Raw genomic sequence first — 22,703 nt, 5'->3', positions numbered from 1 at the left:
TTTTGTGGGATCATTTTCATGGACTAAAATCATAATTTTCATCTTCATCATTCATCTCTGCTAATTCTGTTCTCATGTCCTCCCGATCTGATGACACCTGTATATAACTTTGTTTGTTGCCTGTGTTCTATGTTCTGGATTGTTTTTGTAATTTTTATTATTATTATTTCAAAAATATATTTTTTTTTGCCCCTTGGTGTGAGAAAAGTGCTTCACAAATTAACTGAATTACTATTATTAATTATTATTATCATCATCATCATCGTCTTCATATCCACCACCACCAACCCGATTACTATCATCAGTATCACCTAGGAACAATTACTTTAAGTTCCAACTTCTTAAAATAGCCAACCAAAAATATTCAATAGTTTGACACTTGACCATCGCACAAAAACCTGGTTACTCCTGCCATCTACTGGTTGTAGAAGAGACTTTCATATTGCCAAGGACCAGTCATCTGCAGCAACTGAACCCAACACATTCCATTTTTTTTTATTCACACAGACAAATCATGACATGTAATTTTCTGAAACACACACGCTCTGTCTCTCACGCATACAACTACTCACTCACGCACGGGCGCGTACACACACGGGCGCGTTCACACACACAGACAGGTGTCAAATCCAGATAACATTTTTATTTAAAAAAAAATAGGCTATAAGATGATTTGTGATCATTTTGTAAATCTCTCATTCAGAATGTAAGCCCCAGTGGAAATAGTGCTGACATTTATCAGTGAACCCAACACCAGTAGTTTCCAAATAAGACTTAATGTAAACTTAAACTTAATGTATACGAATAAATATATATTTTTTTACAAATACAGTGTCACACAAACATTTTCTATTGGAAAACACTATTTACAAATGGTCACAAAAAGCATCTAAAATGTATTGAAATAAAATGACAATGAAATTACTTCTTGAATAGCCATCCTTGTGGCAACACATATGGTATTTTCACCTTTGCTCATAAATTCTCTTAATGAATGTAAAATGTACTTTACGCATGTGATCCACACATTTTTAATAGATACTGTCTTTTCAATTAGCCTAATTACTTCCTGATACAAGGCTGAGCCATTCAGACAGTAGGGTGGGGTGGGATGGATTTCTGGATCCAGGCTGAACTATTCAGATGGTAAGAAGGAAGATAGCTCTCTTGATTCCAAAGCAGAACATGTGTGCCTCTCTTTTCTTCTAGAGATAATCAGACACAAACCATTATTCCACTTCCTCATTATAGAATGTCTCTTTATATGATGCTCTTGTGTCCTAGTTTATAAGATCATAAGCACAAACACAGCAGTTATTTTCTTTGCATGTCATTAATGCAACCGAAACACTACAATTTAAATGATTTACACCAACACAAGAATGAAATGTATTATGGTAAGAGAGCATGGTATAATCCTTATTTATCAGTCCCATTCATCATTAAAGATACATACAGTGCCTTCAGAATGTATTCACACCCCTTTCATTTTTCCACAGTTTGTTGTGTTACAGCCTGAATTTAAAATGGATTACATTTAGATGTTTTGTTTTAATCACTGGCCTACACACAATACCCCATAATGTCAAAGTGGATTTTTTTTGTTAGTTTGTTTTCACAAATTAATACTTTCAAGCTGAAATGTCTTGAGTCAATAAGTATTCAAAATTTTAAAATGTACTTAACCAGTTTCATAATAAGTTGCATGCCCTCAATCTGTGTTCAATAATAGTGTTTAAAATGATTTTTGAATGACAACCTCATCTCTGTACCCTACACATACAGATAATTGTAAAGTCCCTCAGTCAAGCAGTGAATTACGAACAAAGAAGGGCACCTATTGATAGATGGGAAATTAAAAAAATAAAAAACAGACATTGATCATCCCTTTGAGCATGGTGAAGTTAATAATTACACCTAACTCAGTTGCCTGAGAGGAAGGAAACCACTCAGGGATTTCACCATGAGGCCAATGGTGACTTTAAAACAGTGATAGGAAAAATTGCGGATGGATCAACAACATTGTAGTTACTCCACAATACTAACCTAATTGACAGAGTGAAAAGTACATAATAAGAAATATTCCAAAACATGCATCCTGTTTGCAACAAGGCATTAAAATAATACTGCAAAAATGTGGCAAAGCAATTTACTTTTTGTCCTGAGTACAAAGTGTCATGTTTGGGGCAAATCCAATACAACATATTACTGATTACCACTCTTCATATTTTCAAGCATAATGGTGACTGCATCATGTTATGGATATGCTTGTAATCTTTAAGTACTGAGGAGTTTCAGGATAAAAAATAAACCGAATGGAGCTAAGTACAGGAAAAATCCTTCAGGAAAACCTGGTTCAGTCTGCTTTACACCCGACACTGGGAGATGAATTCACCATTCAGTATAACAATAACCTAAAACACAAGGACACATCTACACTGGAGTTGCTTACCAAGAACAAAGTGAATTTTCCCGAGTGGCCCGAATTAAAGTTTTGACTTAAATCTACTGGCAAGACCTGAAAATTGTTGCCTGGCAATGATCAACAACCAATTTAAAAGAGCTTGAAGAATTTCGAAAGGAATAATGGGTAAATGTTGCACAATCCAGGTGTGGAAAGCTCTTAGAGACCCAGAAAGACTCACAGCTGTAATCGCTGCCAAAGGTTCTTCTACAAAGTATTGACTCAGGGGTATAAATACTTATGTATATTAGATAATTCTGTATTTCAGTTTCTATAAATGTGCAAACATTTAAAAAAACATGTTTTGTCATTATGGGTTATTGTGTGTAGATGGGTGATAAAAAAAATGTTTGAATCAAATTCAGGCTGTAACACAACAAAATGTGGAATAAATCAAGGGGTATGAATACTTTCTGAAGGCATTGCAGATAGCAATTATCTTAGTAGTTAGTACCGTACAGAATTACTTTCAACATTGCTAAAAAGGGAAATCAATTTTAATTTCTTCATGTTGATTATATTGATCATCAATGTCTACTAGCAAAACCCATCTTTAGCATGACTGAGACAGCACCTTTTTCAAAGCAGAAAACTAAAGGGAACAAATCAAGTCCTAAAATTCCAGACTGTTTCCATTGTCTTTTACAAGCAAAACTAGTGTGCTACTCACCTCTTTAAGATGAAGAGTGCGAACATTATGAGCAATGACCCCAGGTCCAATGTGATCCATATACATCTGTATGTATCACGTCCCTGAAACACACACAGACACACATAATACGTACCAGCAAACCGAGTAGGTATATTTATACGACCCATAGGTGGCGTACAAGATGAAAGAAAATGTCAAGTTCAATTCTACACATGGATATCATGATACAGTTGAAGTCAGAATTTTACATAAACATTTCAGCTTTTATTTATTTCATCACATTGCCAGTGGGTCAGAAGTTTACATACACTCAATTAGTATTTGGTAGCATTACCTTTAAATTGTTTAACTTGGGTCAAGCGTTTCGGGAAGCCTTCCACAAGCTTCCCACAATAAATTGGGTGAATTTTGGCCCATTCCTCCTGACAGAGCTGGTGTAACTGAGTCAGGTTTATAGGCCTCCTTGCTCGCACACGGTTTTTCAGTTCTGCCCACACATTTTCTATAGGATTGAGGTCAGGGCTTTGTGATGGCCACTCCAATACCTTGACTTTGTTGTCCTTAAGCCAATTTGCCACAACTTTGGAAGTATGCTTGGGGTCATTGTCCATTTGGAAGACCCATTTGCAACCAAGCTTTAGACTGATGTCTTGAGATTTTGCTTCAATATATCCACATAATTTCCTCCCTCATGATGCCATCTATTTTGTGAAGTGCACCAGTCCCTCCTGCAGCAAAGCACCCCCACAACATGGTGCTGCCACCCCCACAACATGGTGCTGCCACCCCCGTGCTTCACAGTTGCGATGGTGTTCTTCGACTTGCAAGCCTCCCCCTTTTTTCTCCAAACATAACGATGGTCATTACGGCCAAACAGTTCTATTTTTGTTTCATCAGACCAGAGGACATTTCTCCAAAAAGTACGATCTTTGTCCCCATGTGCATTTGCAAACCGTAGTCTGACTTTTTAAATTGTGGTTTTGGAGCAGTGGCTTCATCCTTGCTGAGCGGCCATTCAGGTCATGTCGATATAGGACTCGTTTTACTATGGATATACGTAGATACAGTGCCTTGCGAAAGTATTCGGCCCCCTTGAACTTTGCGACCTTTTGCCACATTTCAGGCTTCAAACATAAAGATATAAAACTGGATTTTTTTGTGAAGAATCAACAACAAGTGGGACACAATTATGAAGTGGAACGACATTTATTGGATATTTCAAACTTTTTTAACAAATCAAAAACTGAAAAATTGGGCGTGCAAAATTATTCAGCCCCTTTACTTTCAGTGCAGCAAACTCTCTCCAGAAGTTCAGTGAGGATCTCTGAATGATCCAATGTTGACCTAAATGACTAATGATGATAAATACAATCCACCTGTGTGTAATCAAGTCTCCGTATAAATGCACCTGCACTGTGATTGTCTCAGAGGTCCGTTAAAAGCGCAGAGAGCATCATGAAGAACAAGGAACACACCAGGCAGGTCCGAGATACTGTTGTGAAGAAGTTTAAAGCTGGATTTGGATACAAAAAGATTTCCCAAGCTTTAAACATCCCAAGGAGCACTGTGCAAGCGATAATATTGAAATGGAAGGAGTATCAGACCACTGCAAATCTACCAAGACCTGGCCGTCCCTCCAAACTTTCAGCTCATACAAGGAGAAGACTGATCAGAGATGCAGCCGAGAGGCCCATGATCACTCTGGATGAACTGCAGAGATCTACAGCTGAGGTGGGAGACTCTGTCCATAGGACAACAATCAGTCGTATATTGCACAAATCTGGCCTTTATGGAAGAGTGGCAAGAAGAAAGCCATTTCTTAAAGATATCCATAAAAAGTGTTGTTTAAAGTTTGCCACAAGCCACCTGGGAGACACACCAAACATGTGGAAGAAGGAGCTCTGGTCAGATGAAACCAAAATGGAACTTTTTGGCAACAATGCAAAACTTTATGTTTGGCGTAAAAGCAACACAGCTCATCACCCTGAACACAATATCCCCACTGTCAAACATGGTGGTGGCAGCATCATGGTTTGGGCCTGCTTTTCTTCAGCAGGGACAGGGAAGATGGTTAAAATTGATGGGAAGATGGATGGAGCCAAATACAGAACCATTCTGGAAGAAAACCTGATGGAGTCTGCAAAAGACCTGAGACTGGGACGGAGATTTGTCTTCCAACAAGACAATGATCCAAAACATAAAGCAAAATCTACAATGGAATGGTTAAAAAATAAACATATCCAGGTGTTAGAATGGCCAAGTCAAAGTCCAGACCTGAATCCAATCGAGAATCTGTGGAAAGAACTGAAAACTGCTGTTCACAAATGCTCTCCATCCAATCTCACTGAGCTCGAGCTGTTTTGCAAGGAGGAATGGGAAAAAATTTCAGTCTCTCGATGTGCAAAACTGATAGAGACATACCCCAAGCGACTTACAGCTGTAATCGCAGCAAAAGGTGGCGCTACAAAGTATTAACTTAAGGGGGCTGAATAATTTTGCACACCCAATTTTTCAGTTTTTGATTTGTTCAAAAAGTTTGAAATATCCAATAAATGTCGTTCCACTTCATGATTGTGTCCCACTTGTTGTTGATTCTTCACAAAAAAATCCAGTTTTATATCTTTATGTTTGAAGCCTGAAATGTGGTAAAAGGTCGCAAAGTTCAAGGGGGCCGAATACTTTCGCAAGGCACTGTACTTTTGTACCTGTTTTCTCCAGCATCTTCACAAGGTCCTTTACTGTTGTTCTGGGATTGATTTGAACTTTTTGCACCAAAGTACGTTCATCTCTAGGAGACAGAACGCATCTCCTACCTGAGCGGTATGACAGCTGCGTGGTCCCATGGTGTTTATACTTGCGTACTATTGTTTGTACAGATGAACGTGGTACCTTCAGGCGTTTGGAAATTACTCCCAAGGATGAACCAGATTTGTGGAGTTCTACAATTTTTTTTCTGAGGTCTTGGCTGATTTCTTTTGATTTTCCCATAATGTCAAGCAAAAGAGGCAGTGAGTTGGAAGGTAGGCCTTGAAATACATCTACAGGTACACCTGCAATTGACTCAAATGATGCCAATTAGCCTATCAGAAGCTTCTAAAGCCATGACATCATTTTCTGGAATTTTCCAAGCTGTTTAAAGGCACAGTCAACTTAGTGTATGTAAACTTCTGACCCACTGGAATTGTGATACAGTGAATTATAAGTGAAATAATCTGTCTGTAAACAATTGTTTGAAAAATGACTTGTGTGATGCACAAAGTAGTGTATGTAAACTTCTGACCAACCTAAGTGTATGTAAACTTCCGACTTCAACTGTATATGTTAACTAATGTTTAAAAGCAACGTTGACTTTGTGAGAATTACAATGTCTGGGTGGGGTGATCTGTTTGACCTTTGAAGAGGGAGTGACTATGGGAGAGTGAAGAAGATGGGGTTTGATGTTGGTCCCTCACCATTGTCCAGTCAGGCTGGTTCTTGTCCTGTAGGACAGAGCAGGCGTTGGTGGTCACAGAGCTGGCCCCCGAGCACCACATTAAAGAGAAGAGCCATGGTTCATTCACCACCCACAGGTTCACCGAAACGTTCCTGTTCCGAAGCTCCCTGTCTCACACAAACAAACACAAATTCAGTAGCGAATGAAAAGATTAGGTGAAAGAGCTGGCTCAGATCAGCAACATATAATCAGTAGTAGGAGTTCAGCTTAGACAGAGTTACTTCAGCAAACATGACACCTGTTAAAGACTACAGACAGGAGTGGTTAATCATACGGTAAGATGTCATACTATTAAAGGAAACATCATGCTTGTTCAGACAACACTTTCCCATTCATTTCACTAAATCAACAGAAACTAATCATCCCATGAGGAACTTTCACTACTGGGCTCTCAGCCATTCGAAATCCACCTGTGCGAAAACATGATTTGAATCTCATTCCCCCCTGAGGCATTGTGTGTATCTCAGTCTAAGATAGTGCCATTTCCTTGTCTCAGCACGCCAACATAAACCCTTGTAATTAGGAAACCAGTGCACCTGCAGCTGTCAGCACAGACAGGTAGAATGTGGTTTTGGAATGAAGGTTTATTTGGCCACAGCTCTGAGAAAAGCGTGGGCACTTCGAGGTAGGCTACTCACCCGATCTCTGCGAAGCTCAACGCACTGTACTTGACATTCAGATGATCTGCTCCGTCAAGGTTCATATCAAGCACATTGTTGTAAACCTGTTTGAACCCTGGCGCAACCTTCTTCACATCCTCCCTATGTGTGGGGGGAAGCCAGAGGATCTAGAGAGAGGAGAAACACACTGTCAAACAACTGTAATAAGAGTGTAACTGCACAGAACTGGTGAAGTAGTGACACTGATAGACATTCCCCTAACCTTGTCGTGGGGGATGCCAGAGTTGAGGATGGTTTTCACAGTGTCATTAGTGTCATTGTTGTTGTCATTCTTCAAGTCAAAGATGACAGAGGTGTTATGAGTCTTGGCCAGGTCAAGCAGCTGCAGAAGGGAGGGAACACTCTGGTTCCCAGCTGTCTTCTTCTCCTGTTCTGAGAGCTGGGACACTGAACGGAATGGATCTGTCTGAAAGGGAGATATCCATAGTATATATGTCATTATGTCAATTCTTTTTTATTTAACCTTTATTTAACTAGGCAAGTCTGTTAAGAACAAATTCTTATTTACAATGATGGCCTAGGAACAGTGGGTTAACTGCCTTGTTCAGGGGCAGAACAACAGATTTTTACCTCGTCAGCTCGGGTATTCGATCGAGACACCTTTCGGTTACTCGCCCAACGCTCTAAACACTAGGCTACCTGACGCCCCTGGTCAATGAGTTGGTATAGTTCAACTAAGCGGAAATGATTTCCAACTAATAATAATTTGGAGGGTGCTTATACTGTGTAATGTAAATGTGTTTCTTTAATACCCCAACTCCTCCCTGAGACATCTGCAGGGATTGGGGTCACAGCCAGGGTCACCATTGTACAGCATCCCTGGAGCAATTAGTGTATCTGCCTTGCTCAGGGCCACATTTCTCATCCTGTAGGCTCCGGTATTCAAACCAGCGACCTCTCGGTTACTGGCCCAACGCTTTGACCTCAAGGCTACCTGCCGCCCCACTACAAAATACAAGGGAGGCTGATAAAATTGGATATCACCCTTACCTTCAGGAACCAATCACCAGTGTTTAATTCCTGTAGCTCCTCCCAGGTGAGGTTTGTGCTGTGGTTAAAGTCTTTCCCAGGGAACTTCTGTAGAACATCTGTAGTCCTCCTCAGGAAATGGTTGCCGTTGTCGTGCATCAGGTAAGGAACTCTGTCCTTACTGGAGGAGAAAGAAACGTCAATAAACTGCCTCTTTGGGTCTTTGAAAAGCGCTATATAAACCCGAAGCATCCTTATTATTAAACTGAAAACAATTTGAAACAGCAGTGCACTTTTGATCCGACTCTGCCACGTCTATGTACAGGAAGCCGCCCTAGTCCCCCGGGTACCTGAGCTGCACGTCCGTCTCAAAGGCGGTCACGTTGCACCGCACACTCCTCCTGAACGACATCATGGTGTTCTCTGGGGCCAGCTGAAAACACAGAGAGAGAGGACAGATGGGTGAGAAACACTCCGGTGACTACCCTGACTCTGTGTGAACACTGAGCCATGCTGCATATGTCACAGCTGAGCTGAGTGGGCCTACGGTGGCGATAGTGGAGAGGACTGGAGCAAGGTAATGGGGGCAGAGCAACATGCCTTGTGGTGCCATCACATGACTGGACAGCAATTCACGCTTCAGCCCTCTGGTTCATATATAAACTGAATCATAAGGGATGATTATGGAATTTATGTCAACAGTAAAAGTGTAACACATAAGCCATTTTTGGATGATGGTCTTATAGCTCTGTAATCAAGTCGTATCCACTGTATGACTACGGTAGCTAATCACCTTTAGGTGCTTAGCATTTCCCAGCTTAGCACTTAAATATTGAGACCATAGAACCACAGTATGATAAATGAAGTGGGCACTTCCTCACCATTGGTGCTCCGCGATGACCAAAGAGGGCAGGTTTAGGGGGCAGCTGTTTCTCGTCCACCAGACAAGGGGATTGGATGAGGAGTGGGCTGAGGAACATTGCCACTGACACGCCAGCAAACACTACCATGATGAGGATCTTAGAGGCTGACAGACACAGGTTAACGAACGAATCAGTCATACTTTAACTATTGTTGTGAATACAAAAAGGCAAGGAAAGAAGATAGTCAACGGGTTTGAAATTGTTCCAGGGTTCACAGAACTCAATTATATTCTATCAATATTGAATTCATATCTATAGGTGTGTACTGGACATCTCATATTATTGATGTCACAGTGAGTATTTGTGTATTTTCATTGGACAAGTGACTGACCTACTCTGCGGGATCTATGGAAGCCCTGGAACACCAGCCAACTGACTAGGGTCAGGGCTCCAACCCCTCCCATCTGTAGGAATGGAGCTGTGGCCTGAGGGAGATCAATGTTACATACAGTGTATTACACACAGCAGGGAGCTGCATACTGCTGGCAAAGCACTGACCATAAACACACAGGCTTACTCCACACCTCACTCCGCTTGAACATTCTCACACACACACACACACACACCACACCTAACAGACAGTTCCATGGTGCTGTACATTGGCCCTACTATACCTGTAGTGACAGAAGAACAGTGTGCCACTCTTCTTTCCACTGTAGACTTATTCCAGCGATGCCCAGGGTGATGAAGACCACACCTAAAAACAGGAACAACTGGGCAGAGCAAACCGCAACACAATATAATGCAGTCAACACATGTCAATACCTAAGCTACACCTGAAGTGACTTACTATTGTTAAATCAGCCATGCTATTGCCATTCATGTTATGCCACTATAGCTGTGCACTTCTTAAATAACATGTAAAGGGAAACATTCTCGGAAACAAAGAATGTTCCTAATACCTTGTGCAGACAGTGTAAGTCCAAAGGCTCTTTCAAGGCAAGTTGGAACAGTGCAAAGACCTGCAATTGTACAGTCATTACAACTCAGCTGATGTCAACGACATACCGTAAATACATTGACAGGTGTGTGCATTGTGTCTCACCAGTAATAGGGTGCAGTAGATGGTCAATACAGCAGAGATGATGATTAGCACCATGAACCAGTTCACCCACAGTTTCAGAATGGAAAAGGCCTTCCTGGTAGGGGACAATTGAGGGCAGATCACAGGGTTTGAGTCCATCGCTGTGAGTGTGTGCGTGTGTGTGTTTGCGTTTGTGTCTGCAGCTGTATGTGCACACATGCACACACAGAGTGTATGACCAAGCTCACCAGTTAACATCCTCGCGGTCATTGAAGGCCATCAGACAGACGTACATCCAGAACAGAGTGAGGAGGGACACAGCGGTAAGGACTGACAACCTACAGCGGGAGCACTGTAGCAAGGAGAGTCAACAATTACTCCTGGAGCCCTAAACCTGTTCTCATTTCTACTGACATTGGAAGATCTCATGACTAAACTTCTTTGTCAGGAAGACATTTAACTTCCAGGATGAAATAAAAAGTATGCAAACGGGTTGTTTCAACAGTCAGAAACTGTTTGCAGGACTTGCATCCAATGAATTTGATTGATCTCCGGGGTTCATTTGAAAATGATTAGAATAATCGTGTACATAGAACCACTAGCTATGGTTTACAAATACATATTCTCTGAGTGTTATTGTACTTCTGATCAACAAGTGTGTGCATGTGCATGTGCATGCGCATGTGTGTGTGTGTGTGTGTGTGTTTGTGTGCATGTGAGTGTGTGTTTGTTTGTGTGCATGTAAGTGTGTGTGTGTGTGTGAGTCTGAAGGGCTCAGCAGTTAGCTCCCTCAGGGCTGTTGGAGCCTCTCCAATGCCTCTTCATGTTTGGTTTCGCCTGCTATTCCATTCATCCATTAAAGGAATGAAAAACACCAGCATCCACCATCCACCCACCCGTAATTGTGTCCAAACAAAAATAATTTAAAGAAGGACTTAAGTCATTTTTGGGGGGGTATCTGTACTTTATTATTTATATGTTTGCCAACTTTTACTGTTAATTCATTACATTCCTAAAGAAAATGATGTACATTTTACTCCGTACATTTTCCCTGACACCCAAAAGTACTTGTTACATTTTGACTGGAAAATGGTCCACTTCAGGCACTTATCAAGAGAACATTCCCGGTCATCCCTATTGCCTCTGATGTGGCGGACTCACTAAACACAAATGCTTTGTTTTTAAATGATATCTGAGTGTTGGAGTGTGCCCCGAGATATCCGTACATTTTAAAAGAAAAAGTAAATGGTGCTGTCTGGGTTGCTTAATATAAGGAATGTGAAACGATTTATACTTTGACTTAAGTATACTTTAGCAATTACATTTACTTTTAGACTTTTACTCAAGTAGTATTTTACTGGTTGACTTCAACTTTTTCTCAAGTCATTTTCTATTAAGGTATCTTTACTTTTATTCCAGTATGACATTTGGGTACTTTTTTTCAGCACTTGATCTATCCCAGATAAGTTTTTACCCAGCCAGTAGGAGCTTGTTTGTTCAGTTCAGAAAGTAGTCCTGGCACACATGCACATGCTCTACTCTGCATCGCAATCTCCCTCCCAATTATCCTGCTCTTATTTACACAACAGGTCTGAATGAATGGATGCCTCTCCAATCACATCCATCCACATCTCACTGGCCTAGGAATAGAGGCTTCCGATTATACAACCACAATGAGTTTATAAAGGGGAAAAATCCTCACGCGTCCACTGAATGCTGTCCAATGGAATGTTAATCCATTTTAATCCCGGTAATGCAGGTACAAGAAATTGAACTGTAGAGAAGGCGCAAGCAAATTCAAAGCTGAATTCCCTTGGCAGTGTCTCAGGGACTGCTGCTGCTGGGTGACGATGACGATGATGATTTTTATTGCAACACATATCAAAGCAGTGTGAACATTTCCTTGTAGACCAACTGTAGCTCTGACCTGAGAGAAGTCACTAAAACAACATTTGAGCTAGATGGAATTACAGTGCATAGTAATACACTGATTATAGGTCGCTCTGGATAAGAGTGTCTGCTAAATTATTCAAATGTCAAATGTCAAATGTACATAAACCAAAAGGTGAGGATAGTGAGAAGTTGGTGCCAAAAATCATAATTGTCTTAATGAATGTCCTGAAGTTACAGTATATTCTACACACAATACAATTCTAGGCATACAGTACTCACTTTTTGTATCCTCTCACTCGGGTGCCTCCAGTAGCAGCTATACACCCCCCTGCAGCATATTCGGCAACAGCTGTCATCTGACATCATCACCTTATCTCTTCATTCACAGTAAACAAAAATGAGGTCCTGTCCAGAGGAGTGGGGATCCTGTCTGTCCTAGAGGGTTTGGATAGAGCGGTGGGGTGTGTGGGGGGTGGGCAACACTCCTGGAGAACACCTTGTCTGGCAGCTCTGTGCTCTGTATGTGAGGAGAGGGGTTCCACTCTGCTGAGGGCTGACTCACCACTCTAAACCTACACAGTGTAGGAGGAGAGAGAGACGAAAAGAGTAAGGACGGGAGAGTGAGGGATAAAGAGGGAATATCTGTGAGTATTAGGGCCATCCCTGTTCAATACATCCCTGAATAGAGCTTCTATGTTGGGGGCCGGCCTGGCTGGCCGCTGACAGAGCTGACAATGGCCGGCCCTGTGGGGTTCTGTAAGAGGCAATACAATACGGGAGAACTGACAGTGACAGGCACATCCATACACAGGGTGGGAGCAGGGACGGAGAGGAAGGAGGAGGAGACTTCAACCAGGGGTTTAGTATGGGGGACTGGCAACCTGGTCTTACCAAACCAAGACATCAAGCTTCACAATATTAAAATGTTACTGTATAAAGACGGTTAACAGAGGGTTGAACAGGCTGAGGCAGATCCATGCTGTTATTCTCTTTACTGGGGTGTTGATAAGAAACTAGGGCAGGGTGACCAGTTCCTAAAGAACAACAAAATGGGGAAATACACATTTCAAGTTACAGACTCGTAGCTATTCTACCTGAGTCAGTGAATTTCTAAATCGTTCTACAACATTGAAAAGCAAATTGACATTAGACCATCTATTGATCAAAAAAGATTTATAGCATGAGCTGTTAACCATGAAGTTAGCCTTTAAAGAGAGGGGCACATGCAGTGTGAAGGTATTCTGTGCTGTGGAAAGCCCTCCGGTCAGGCTCATATGAACTTTATGATCACACAGGGGCATGTCTGAGCAAGTCGGCAATAAGTGAAACTCCAAGAAATCTGAATAGATTTTACCGCATGAAACCAGATGCCTTGCCATTGTGAAATGTAAGATGACTAGGTTACAACTGAAGAGACTAAAAATGTACAGAATTGAATTTCAGGATGGGGGGGGGGAACTCCCTTAAATCCACCACCTCTTGCCCAGGGCTCTCTTGAAAAAGAGACTTTGTCAGCTGCTACAGAATGTCATCAATACAACACAACAGTGAATAATCCGTGTGTCCTTGTACACCCAGTCTGGCATCAATCACTATCAACAGATATGAGAATAATCCATAACATTCTGCTTCAAGTCGAGTGACCATCAACTCACACCTTAACTGTGTTTACACCGGTCGTCCAATTTGGATCTTTTTTCACTAACTGGTATTTTGAACAATCAGATCAGCTCTGAAAAAGATCCGATGTGATTGGTCAAAAGACCAGTTAGTGGAAAAAATATCAGAATTTGTCTGCCTGTCTAAACACAGCCCTTGAGTGTTACAAATAGAACACTTTATGTTTATGTTTATTAGAGAAAATCTGAATATGCTAAACATTGTGTTGATCAGTCTAAACTAAATGCGAACTTTAGTGATGTTAAATTACTCCATTACAATGCGAATACATAAAAACATCCGACAATGAACAGGAAGATGGCAACAGCATCAAAAACATTCCTTTAAACGTGTGTGGTCCTAAAACAATATCCATATTTATTAGACGAAACATCTCATTTACATTTACTCCTAACAACATTAAGTTATGTTGTCAGCAGTGTTACCAGTGTGAGAAAGCATGATGTACACCTTGCCACACATCAAGCACTACGGCTTGGCAGTTACATAGTAAGCATTCTTTGTTCCGTGCACAGGTAAGCATGGTAAACTAGCCGACACGGAAATAAGGGCAGCTTACTGATCAGAACAGATAAGGGGAAGATTATTTTATTTGAGCCAAGATTACAACATGTTTTATCAACTACCTGTCTACAAAGACTGTTGCATTTGAATCATGGATCTAAACCTGATTGTTGCCCTTTTAAATATGAGCACTTGAAATCAAATGAAATGTGCCTCAACTGTCCTGGATTTTAACATTTGGAATGCTTTAAAAATACTAAATTAAACCCACTCATGATGATGTAAAAACGGTAATAAAATGCCATACAAAAGTAAGTGACAGAAATCACAGCCTACTATTTAGCTATTTCTGTGGTGAACCCTGCAACGAGTAATGTGATTCAGAAGTTTTTTTGATGTGCTAGTTAGAATGTGACCTACTGCATCATAACCACAGTCCATTTCACATGTTCTCCTCAATTTACCAAAGTTTAAAAACAACAGATAACCATCTCAGTTCAGTACTGATACAGACTGAATGTGTTTATTCAACATTTAGTTGAAATAGGTAGATCTAGTCAATTTGAGTTAATTTGACAACACATTAAAATGCAGTAGGCTAGTAAAAGCTGGAGGCATGAGATGCACCATACCTTTAGATCATAGTGTGTGTGCATCTCTATTGCAACACCGTAACAGCCGGGGATGTTCTGTTCATCAACTTGTTCCAGTCCAGTCCACTATATTTCATTACCTCTTTTCTGTGCCTGTTGTTCTGTCGTCCACTCCGGTTCTTTGTGGAAATCTGTGGCAGGAATGTTAATGAATCAGAATGAATGGGTGCAAGTTCCTAAAGTAGCAAAGGGGGAGGGGTATGCCTATTTGGAGGGAGGCACTCAAACACAGGTAGCCTACAACTGCAGAGAAAGCATTGTCCGATCTGTCAAATTAGAATGAACATGTGTAGTGGTAGAGGCAGGGACGTTTTTCAAGAACCTCAATGTACTAAATATATGCTATTAAATACATCATTTGAGTGTCAGAAAACCAGGGCTTCTGTCTGAGGATGTCTACAGCTGTACTACTGCATTTCAATGAACTCTGAGGAAACCAATCATACTTGAGTCAGTTATTACAGTAAACTAAAAGTGAAACTAAATCTAAAACGATATAATTTAAAAAATTATTCAATAAACTGAAATAAAATAATGAATGAACCCGTTAGAAAAACAAAAACTATACTGAAACTATACAGTTCAAATAAGGAAATCAGTCAATTGAAATATATTCATTAGGCCCTAATCTATGTATTTAAAAAAAATGGTATTATTATAAAAAAATGTATCTATGGATTTCACATGACTGGCAATACAGATATGCATCTGTTGGTCACTGATACTGTGCCTTTAAAAAAAAGTAGGGGTGTGGATCAGAAAACGAGTCAGTATCTGGTGTGACTACCATTTGGCTCATGTTTGTGGAACAGGGAGAGTAAGGGAAGACACCTGTATAAGATCCAGGAAAGTTGACGGCGGGCGGTGGTTAGGTCCTCAGGCCGAGAAAGAAGGGAGGAAATTGTAGACACAAGGCTGAGACTGGGACACACAAGGCTGAGACTGGGACACACAAGGCTGAGACTGGGACACACAAGGCTGAGACTGGGACACACAAGGCTGAGACTGGGACACACAAGGCTGAGACTGGGACACACAAGGCTGAGACTGGGACACACAAGGCTGAGACTGGGACACACAAGGCTGAGACTGGGACACACAAGGCTGAGACTGGGACACACAAGGCTGAGACTGGGACACACAAGGCTGAGACTGGGTCACACAAGGCTGAGACTGGGTCACACAAGGCTGAGACTGGGTCACACAAGGCTGAATAGTACATTGAAAGTGGTGGGGAAACATCTGACTGGGAGGTGTGATCATTGTCAGGAGGTGATGGAGACAGTGGAACATGTATTTCAGTGCCAGAAATATGTGAGAGAAAGGGAGCAATTGTTATTAGATTTGAGGAGTAATGCGGGTTGAAGAGCCAGGATTAAATGAACTGCTGGAGAAATCTTCAGGGGATGTAGTATTTGTTTATATAGTTTCCTTAGGGAGACAAAATTATTGGGAAGGATTTAGATTTAGACCTTCCCTGTCTCTGGTCCACACTCGAGTCCAGTTGGTGACGGTAATGCACCTTAAAGTTGGTTGCCAACCGCCATATAAAATCCACAGAAGTAGAAGAAGAATTTGCCTCGTGCAGTGCGACACCTCCATCGCATAGAGTTGATCAGGCTGTTGATTGTGGCCTGTGGAATGTTGTCCCACTCCTCTTCATTGGATGTGCGAAGTTGCTGAATAATGGCGGGAACTGGAACAAGCTGTCATACACGTTGATCTGGAGCATCCCAAACTTGCTCAATTGGTGACATGTCTGGTGATTATGCAGGCCATGGAAGAACTGGGACATTTTCAGCTTCCAGGAACTGTGTGCAGATCCTTGCGACATCGGGCCATTCATTATCATGCTGAAACATGAGGTGATGGCGGCGGATGAATGGCACGACAATGGGCCTCAGGATCTCATCACGGTATCTCTGTGCATTCAAATTGCCATTGATAAAATGCAATTGTGTTCGTTGTCCATAGCTTATGCCTGCCACCATAGGGGCAATCTGTACACAACGGTGACATCAGCAAACCGTTTGCCCACACAGAGCCACACTTCTCCAGCATTTCAGTGGACATCGAATGTGAGCATTTGCCCACTGAAGTCGGTTACGATGCCGAACTGCAGTTAAGTCAAGACCCCGGTGAGGACGAGCACGCAGATGAGCTTCCCTGAGACGGTTTCTGACAGTTTGTGGAGAAATTCTTTGGTTATGCAAGCCAACAGTTTCATGTTGGAGGAGAGAGAAACAAAGAGTAAGAAAGGGAGATTTAGAGATAAAGAGGGAATATCTGTGAGTATGCCACGAGCAGCACCGCACATCATCGACTTTACCGTCGGACACCAGATGTCTATAACATATGTGGTTAGGGAGTGAACGTTATTTATAATAAGGGTTACATGGAGAAAATCGGACCTCTCTTTAATGAAAACGGATGGTCCTCCTTTCAACAAAATACATTTGACCTGACCCTCCCACACTTGAATAAAAACAAGTGACCCTCCCATTTACCCCAAAATAATAATTCAAACAAAGAGAGAGAGAGGTCAAAGAGAGGTCTACCATTTACCCTCACTTCTTGGACAGACCAGGTTCTTAGACATGCAGTTTCAAAACTGTTCTTGGTCCAGTGAGCATTACATGGCAAACTAACTACATTTGATGACGCACAGGGCTGTGAGGCAGAAGGTTGAGGGTTTGCAGACCACTGTGTACAAGAGTAGGAGTGGAAATATCTCCTTTATAGTAAAAGTATTGCATGAATCTATCCTCGTATTTGCAGAAAAAAATTGCCTTTAATAAAAATGTCATGCAATTCAACATGTTAACAGAATCCTTTTTAATACCACACAAATTACCAAAATGGCCTATATGCCTACCTGTTCATTTTATCACATTTCTCCAATGCCAAATCAGTGTTTTGTTTGTAATGAAACTCTTCCTGTTTGTAAATTATTAAATCCGAGACTTCATTAGGAATCTGAGCATGAAACTTTCAAAAGTTAGGCCTACCTTTCAATCCCAGACAGAGTAGGCCTACCTTTCAATCCCAGACAGAGTAGGCCTACCTTTCAATCCCAGATAGAGTAGGCCTACCTTTCAATCCCAGACAGAGTAGGCCTACCTTTCAATCCCAGACAGAGTAGGCCTACCTTTCAATCCCAGACAGAGTAGGCCTACCTTTCAATCCCAGACAGAGTAGGCCTACCTTTCAATCCCAGACAGAGTAGGCCTACCTTTCAATCCCAGACAGAGTAGGCCTACCTTTCAATCCCAGACAGAGTAGGCCTACCTTTCAATCCCAGACAGAGTAGGCCTACCTTTCAATCCCAGACAGAGTAGACCTACCTTTCAATCCCAGACAGAGTAGGCCTACCTTTCAATCCCAGACAGAGTAGGCTTTACAGCACAGAAACTGTAAGCTTTAACTGCTGGCAACTCTTCTCTGAATGTCAAAGAATATATATATATATATATATATATATATATATATATATATATAATACCAGTCAAAAGTTTGGACACACCTAGTAATTCAAGGATTTTTCTTTATTTGTACTATTTTCTACATTGTAGAATAACAGTGAAGACATGAAAACTATGAAATAACACATGAAATCATGTAGTAACCAAAAAAGTGTAAAACAAATAAAAATATATGTTATATTTGAGATTCTTCAAAGTAGCCACCCTTTGCCTTGATGACAGCTTTGCACACTCTTGGCATTCTCCCATCAGCTTCATGAGGAATGCTTTTCCAACAGTCTTGAAGGCGTTCCCACATAGGCTGAGCACTTGCTGGTTGCTTTTTTAAAATATATATATATTTTACCTTTATTTAACTAGGCAAGTCTGTTACTCGAAATCTGTGAAGCATTTATTTGGGCTGCAATTTCAAATTGTATTAGTCACATGTGCCGAATACAACAGGTGGAGACCTCACAGTGAAATGCTTTCTTTTGAGCCACCTAACCAACAATGCAGTTAAAAAAAATACAGATAAGAATAAGAAATAAAAGTAACAAGTAATTAAAGAGCAGCAGTAAAATAACAATAGCTAGACTATCTACAGGGGGGTACGGTACAGGGTCAATGTGCGGGGGCACCGGTCAGTTGAGTTAATATGTACATGTAGGGAGAGTTATTAAAATGACTATGCATAGATGATAACAACAGAGTATCAGCGGTGTAAAAGAGGGGGGGGGGGCAATGCAAATAGTCTGGGTAGCCATTTGATTAGGTGTTCGGGAGTGTTATGGCTTCGGGGTAGAAACTGTTTAGAAGCCTCTTGGACCTAGACTTGGCGCTCCGGTACCACTTGCTGTGTGGTAGCAGAGAGAACAGTCTGTGACTAGGGTGGCTGGAGTCTGACAATTTTTAGCGCCTTCCTCTGACACCGTCCTGGATGGCAGTAAACTTGGCCCCAGTGATGTACTGGGCCGTTCGTACTACCCTCTGTAGTGCCTTGTGGTCGGAGGCTGAGCAGTTGCTATACCAGGCAGTGATGCAACCAGTCAGGATGCTCTCGATGGTGCAGCTGTAGAACCTTTTGAGGATCTGAGGACCCATGCCAAATCTTTTCAGTCTCCTGAGGGGGAATAGGTTTTGTCATGACCTCTTCACGACTGTCTTGGTGTGCTTGGACCATGTTAGTTTGTTGGTGATGTGGACACCAAGGAACTTGAAGCTCTCAACCTGCTCCACTGCAGTCGGTCCTCTTTTTCCTGTAGTCCACAATCATCTCCTTTGTCTTGATCACGTTGAGGGACAAGTTGTTGTCCTGGCACCAAACGTCCAGGTCCCTGACCTCCTCCCTATAGGCTGTCTTGTCGTTGTCAGTGATCAGGCCTACCACTGTTGTGTCATCGGCAAACTTAATGATGGTGTTGTAGTCGTGCCTGGCCATGCAGTCATGAGTGAACAGGGAGTACAGGAGGGCGCTGAGCATGCACACCTGGGGGGGGCCCTGTGTTGAGGATCAGCGTGGCAGATGTGTTAAAACCTACCTTTACCACCTGGGGGCGGCCGGTCAGGAAGTCCAAGATCCAGTTGCAGAGGGAGGTGTTTAGTCCCAGGGTCCTTAGCTTATTGATGAGCTTTGAGGGCACTAAGGTGTTGAACGCTGAGCTGTAGTCGATGAATAGCATTCCTCACATAGGTGTTCCTTTTGTCCAGGTTGGAAAGGGCAGTGTGGAGTGAAAAAGAGATCGCATCATCTGTGGATCAGTTGGGGCGGTATGTAAATTGGAGTGGGTCTAGGGTTTCTGGGATAATGGTGTCGATGTGAGCCATGATCATCCTTTCAAAGCACTTCATGGCTACAGACGTGAGTGCTATGGGTCGATAGTCATTTAGGCAGGTTACCTTAGTATTCTTGGGCACATGCACTATGGTGGTCTGCTTAAAACATGTTGGTATTACAGACTCGGACAGGGAGAGGTTAAAAATGTCAGTGAAGACACTTGCCAGTTGGCCAGCGCATGCTCGCAATACACGTTCTGGTAATCTGTCTGGTCCTGCGACCTTGTGAATGTTGACCTGTTTAAAGGTCTTACTCACATCGGCTGCGGAGAGCGTGATCACACAGTGTTTCCTGGATCAGCTGGTGCTCTCATGCATGTTTCAGTGTTATTTGCCTCGAAGCGAGCATAGAAGTAGTTTAGCTCATCTGGTAGGCTTGTGTCACTGGGCAGCTCTCGGCTGTGCTTCCCTTTGTAGTCTGTAATGGTTTACTGGCCCTGCCACATCTGAGGAGATTAAGAGCTGGTGTACTACGATTCGATCATAGTCCTGTATTGATGCTTTGCCTGTTTGATGGTTCGTCGGAGGGCATAGTGAGAATTCTTTTAAGCTTCCAGGTTAGAGACCCTCTCCTTGAAAGTGGCAGCTCTGGCATTTAGCTCAGTGCAGACGTTGCCTGTAATTGTGGCTTCTGGTTGGGGTATGTATGTATGTACGTACGGTTACTGTGGGGACGATGTCATCAATGCACTTATGGAAGAAGCCAATGACTGATGTGGTGTACTCCTCAATGCCATCGGAGGAATCCCGGAACATATTCCAGTCTGTGCTAGCAAAACATTCCTGTAGCTTAGCATCTGCTTCATCTGACCACTTTTTTATTAATCTAGTCACTGGTGCTTCCTGCTTTAATTTTTGCTTGTAAGCAGGAATCAGAAGGATAGAATTATGGTCAGATTTGCCAAATGGAGCGCGAGGGAGAGCTTTGTATGCGTCTCTGTGTGTGGAGTACAGGTGATCTAGATTTTTTTTTCCTCTGGTTGCACATTTAACATGCTGATATAAATTTGGTAAAACGGATTTAGGTTACCCGCCTACGAGGAGTGCTGCCTCTGGGTGAGCGTTTTCTTGTTTGCTTATGGCGGAATACAGCTCATTCAATGCTATCTTAGTGCCAGCCTCTGACTGTGGTGGTATGTAAACAGCTACGAAAAATACAAATATAAACTCTAGGTATTTACCTACCTGTGAATGGACACTTTAAAATCTCTACTCAATGTTGTTGCTAGCACTTGCCCCCCAAAAGTGTACCATCTGGGTTCATTTGGTTGAGTTTACAAAAACAGATCAGCTTAAGATCAACCTCACTGACTGGGGTCTACCATATTTATTTTATATTTCACCTTTATTTAATTAACCAGGTAGGCTAATTGAGAACAAGTTTTAATTTACAACTGCGACCTGGCCAAGATAAAGCAAACAAACAACAACAACGAGTTACACATGGATTAAACAAACATACAGTCAAAAACACAATAGAGAAAAACGTCTATACAGTGTGTGCAAATGAGGTAAGATAAGGGAGGTAAAGCAAAAAAGAGGCCATAGTGGCAAAATAATTAAAATGTATCAATTAAACACTGGAGTGATAGATGTGCAGAAGATGAATGTGCAAGTAGAGATACTGGGATGCAAAGGAGCAAGACAAATAAATAAAAACAATATGGGGATGAGGTAGTTGGATGGGCTATTTACAGATGGGCTATGCCCACGTGCAGTGATCTGTGAGCTGCTCTGACAGCTGGTGCTCAATGATGGTGAGGGAAATATGGGTCTCCGGCTTCAGTAATTTTTGCAATTCGTTCCAGTCATTGGCAGCAGAGAACTGGAAGGAAAGGCGGCCAAACAAGGAATTGGCTTTGGGGGTGACCAGTGAAATATACCTGCTGGAGCGCGTGCTGCGGGTGGGTGCTACTATGGTGACCAGTGAACTGAGATAAGGCAGGGCTTTACCTAGCAAAGACTTATAGATGACCTGGAGCCAGTGGATTTGGCGATGAATATGAAGTGAGGGCCAGCCAACGAGAGCATAAAGGTCGCAGTGGTGGGTAGTATATGGGGCTTTGGTGACAAAACGGATGGCACTGTGATAGACTGCATTCAATTTGCTAAGTAGAGTGTTGGAGGCTATTTTGTAAATGACATCGCCGAAGTCAAGGATCGGCAGGATGGTCAGTTTTACGAGGGTATGTTTGGCAGCATGAGTGAAGGATGCTTTGTTGCGAAATAGGAAGCCAATTCTAGATTTAACTTTGGATTGGAGATGCTTAATGTGAGTCTGGAAGGAAAGTTTACAGTCTAACCAGACATCTAGGTATTTGTTGTTGTCCACATATTATAAATCAGAACCGTCCAGAGTAGTGATGCTGGACGGGCAGGCAGGTGTGGTCAGCGATCGGTTGAAGAGCATGAATTTAGTTTTACTTGCATTTAAGAACTGTTGGAGACAACGGAAGGAGAGTTGTATGGCA

At 42.0% G+C, this 22,703-nt stretch overlaps 1 protein-coding gene across 4 annotated transcripts; it reads right to left on the bottom strand.

Moving 5' to 3' along the window:
• Positions 1 to 470: 470 nt before the first annotated feature.
• Positions 471 to 15,111, bottom strand: LOC110504963 (glycerophosphoinositol inositolphosphodiesterase GDPD2). Of its 4 annotated transcripts, none has more exons than XM_036969800.1 (15): positions 15,016 to 15,111; positions 12,378 to 12,670; positions 10,454 to 10,557; positions 10,227 to 10,320; positions 10,084 to 10,143; positions 9,796 to 9,894; positions 9,513 to 9,606; positions 9,140 to 9,285; positions 8,609 to 8,691; positions 8,280 to 8,439; positions 7,492 to 7,695; positions 7,248 to 7,396; positions 6,569 to 6,716; positions 3,135 to 3,217; positions 471 to 1,280 (listed from the first exon to the last, which is right to left on the bottom strand). In XM_036969800.1, the coding sequence occupies exons 2-15, from the start codon at positions 12,462 to 12,464 to the stop codon at positions 1,136 to 1,138; spliced, it is 1,656 nt and encodes a 551-aa protein (XP_036825695.1). In that variant the 5' UTR covers positions 12,465 to 12,670; positions 15,016 to 15,111; the 3' UTR covers positions 471 to 1,135. The 4 variants fall into 4 exon arrangements, with proteins under 4 accessions (XP_036825695.1, XP_036825694.1, XP_021439552.2 ...); XM_036969799.1 differs by having other exon boundaries at positions 14,915 to 15,104; XM_021583877.2 differs by having other exon boundaries at positions 471 to 1,205; positions 14,915 to 15,103.
• Between the last annotated feature and the right edge of the window lie 7,592 nt (positions 15,112 to 22,703).

The sequence above is a fragment of the Oncorhynchus mykiss genome, chromosome 31, assembly GCF_013265735.2.
Source record: "Oncorhynchus mykiss isolate Arlee chromosome 31, USDA_OmykA_1.1, whole genome shotgun sequence".
Lineage (NCBI taxonomy): Eukaryota > Metazoa > Chordata > Actinopteri > Salmoniformes > Salmonidae > Oncorhynchus > Oncorhynchus mykiss.
The sequence above is the reverse complement of the archived record's forward strand: the minus strand, read 5'-3'. Positions and strand labels throughout refer to the sequence as shown.

Excerpts from the sequence above, each read along its gene's own strand:
- LOC110504963 (XM_036969800.1), bottom strand. The coding sequence starts at position 12,464 with ATGATGTCAGATGACAGCTGTTGCCGAATATGCTGCAGGGGGGTGTAT. Across the intron at positions 10,321-10,453 it reads GACCGCGAGGATGTTAACTG|GAAGGCCTTTTCCATTCTGA; the intron begins GTGAGCTTGGTC and ends GTCCCCTACCAG. Across the intron at positions 1,281-3,134 it reads GCACTCTTCATCTTAAAGAG|GACACAAGAGCATCATATAA; the intron begins GTGAGTAGCACA and ends CTTATAAACTAG.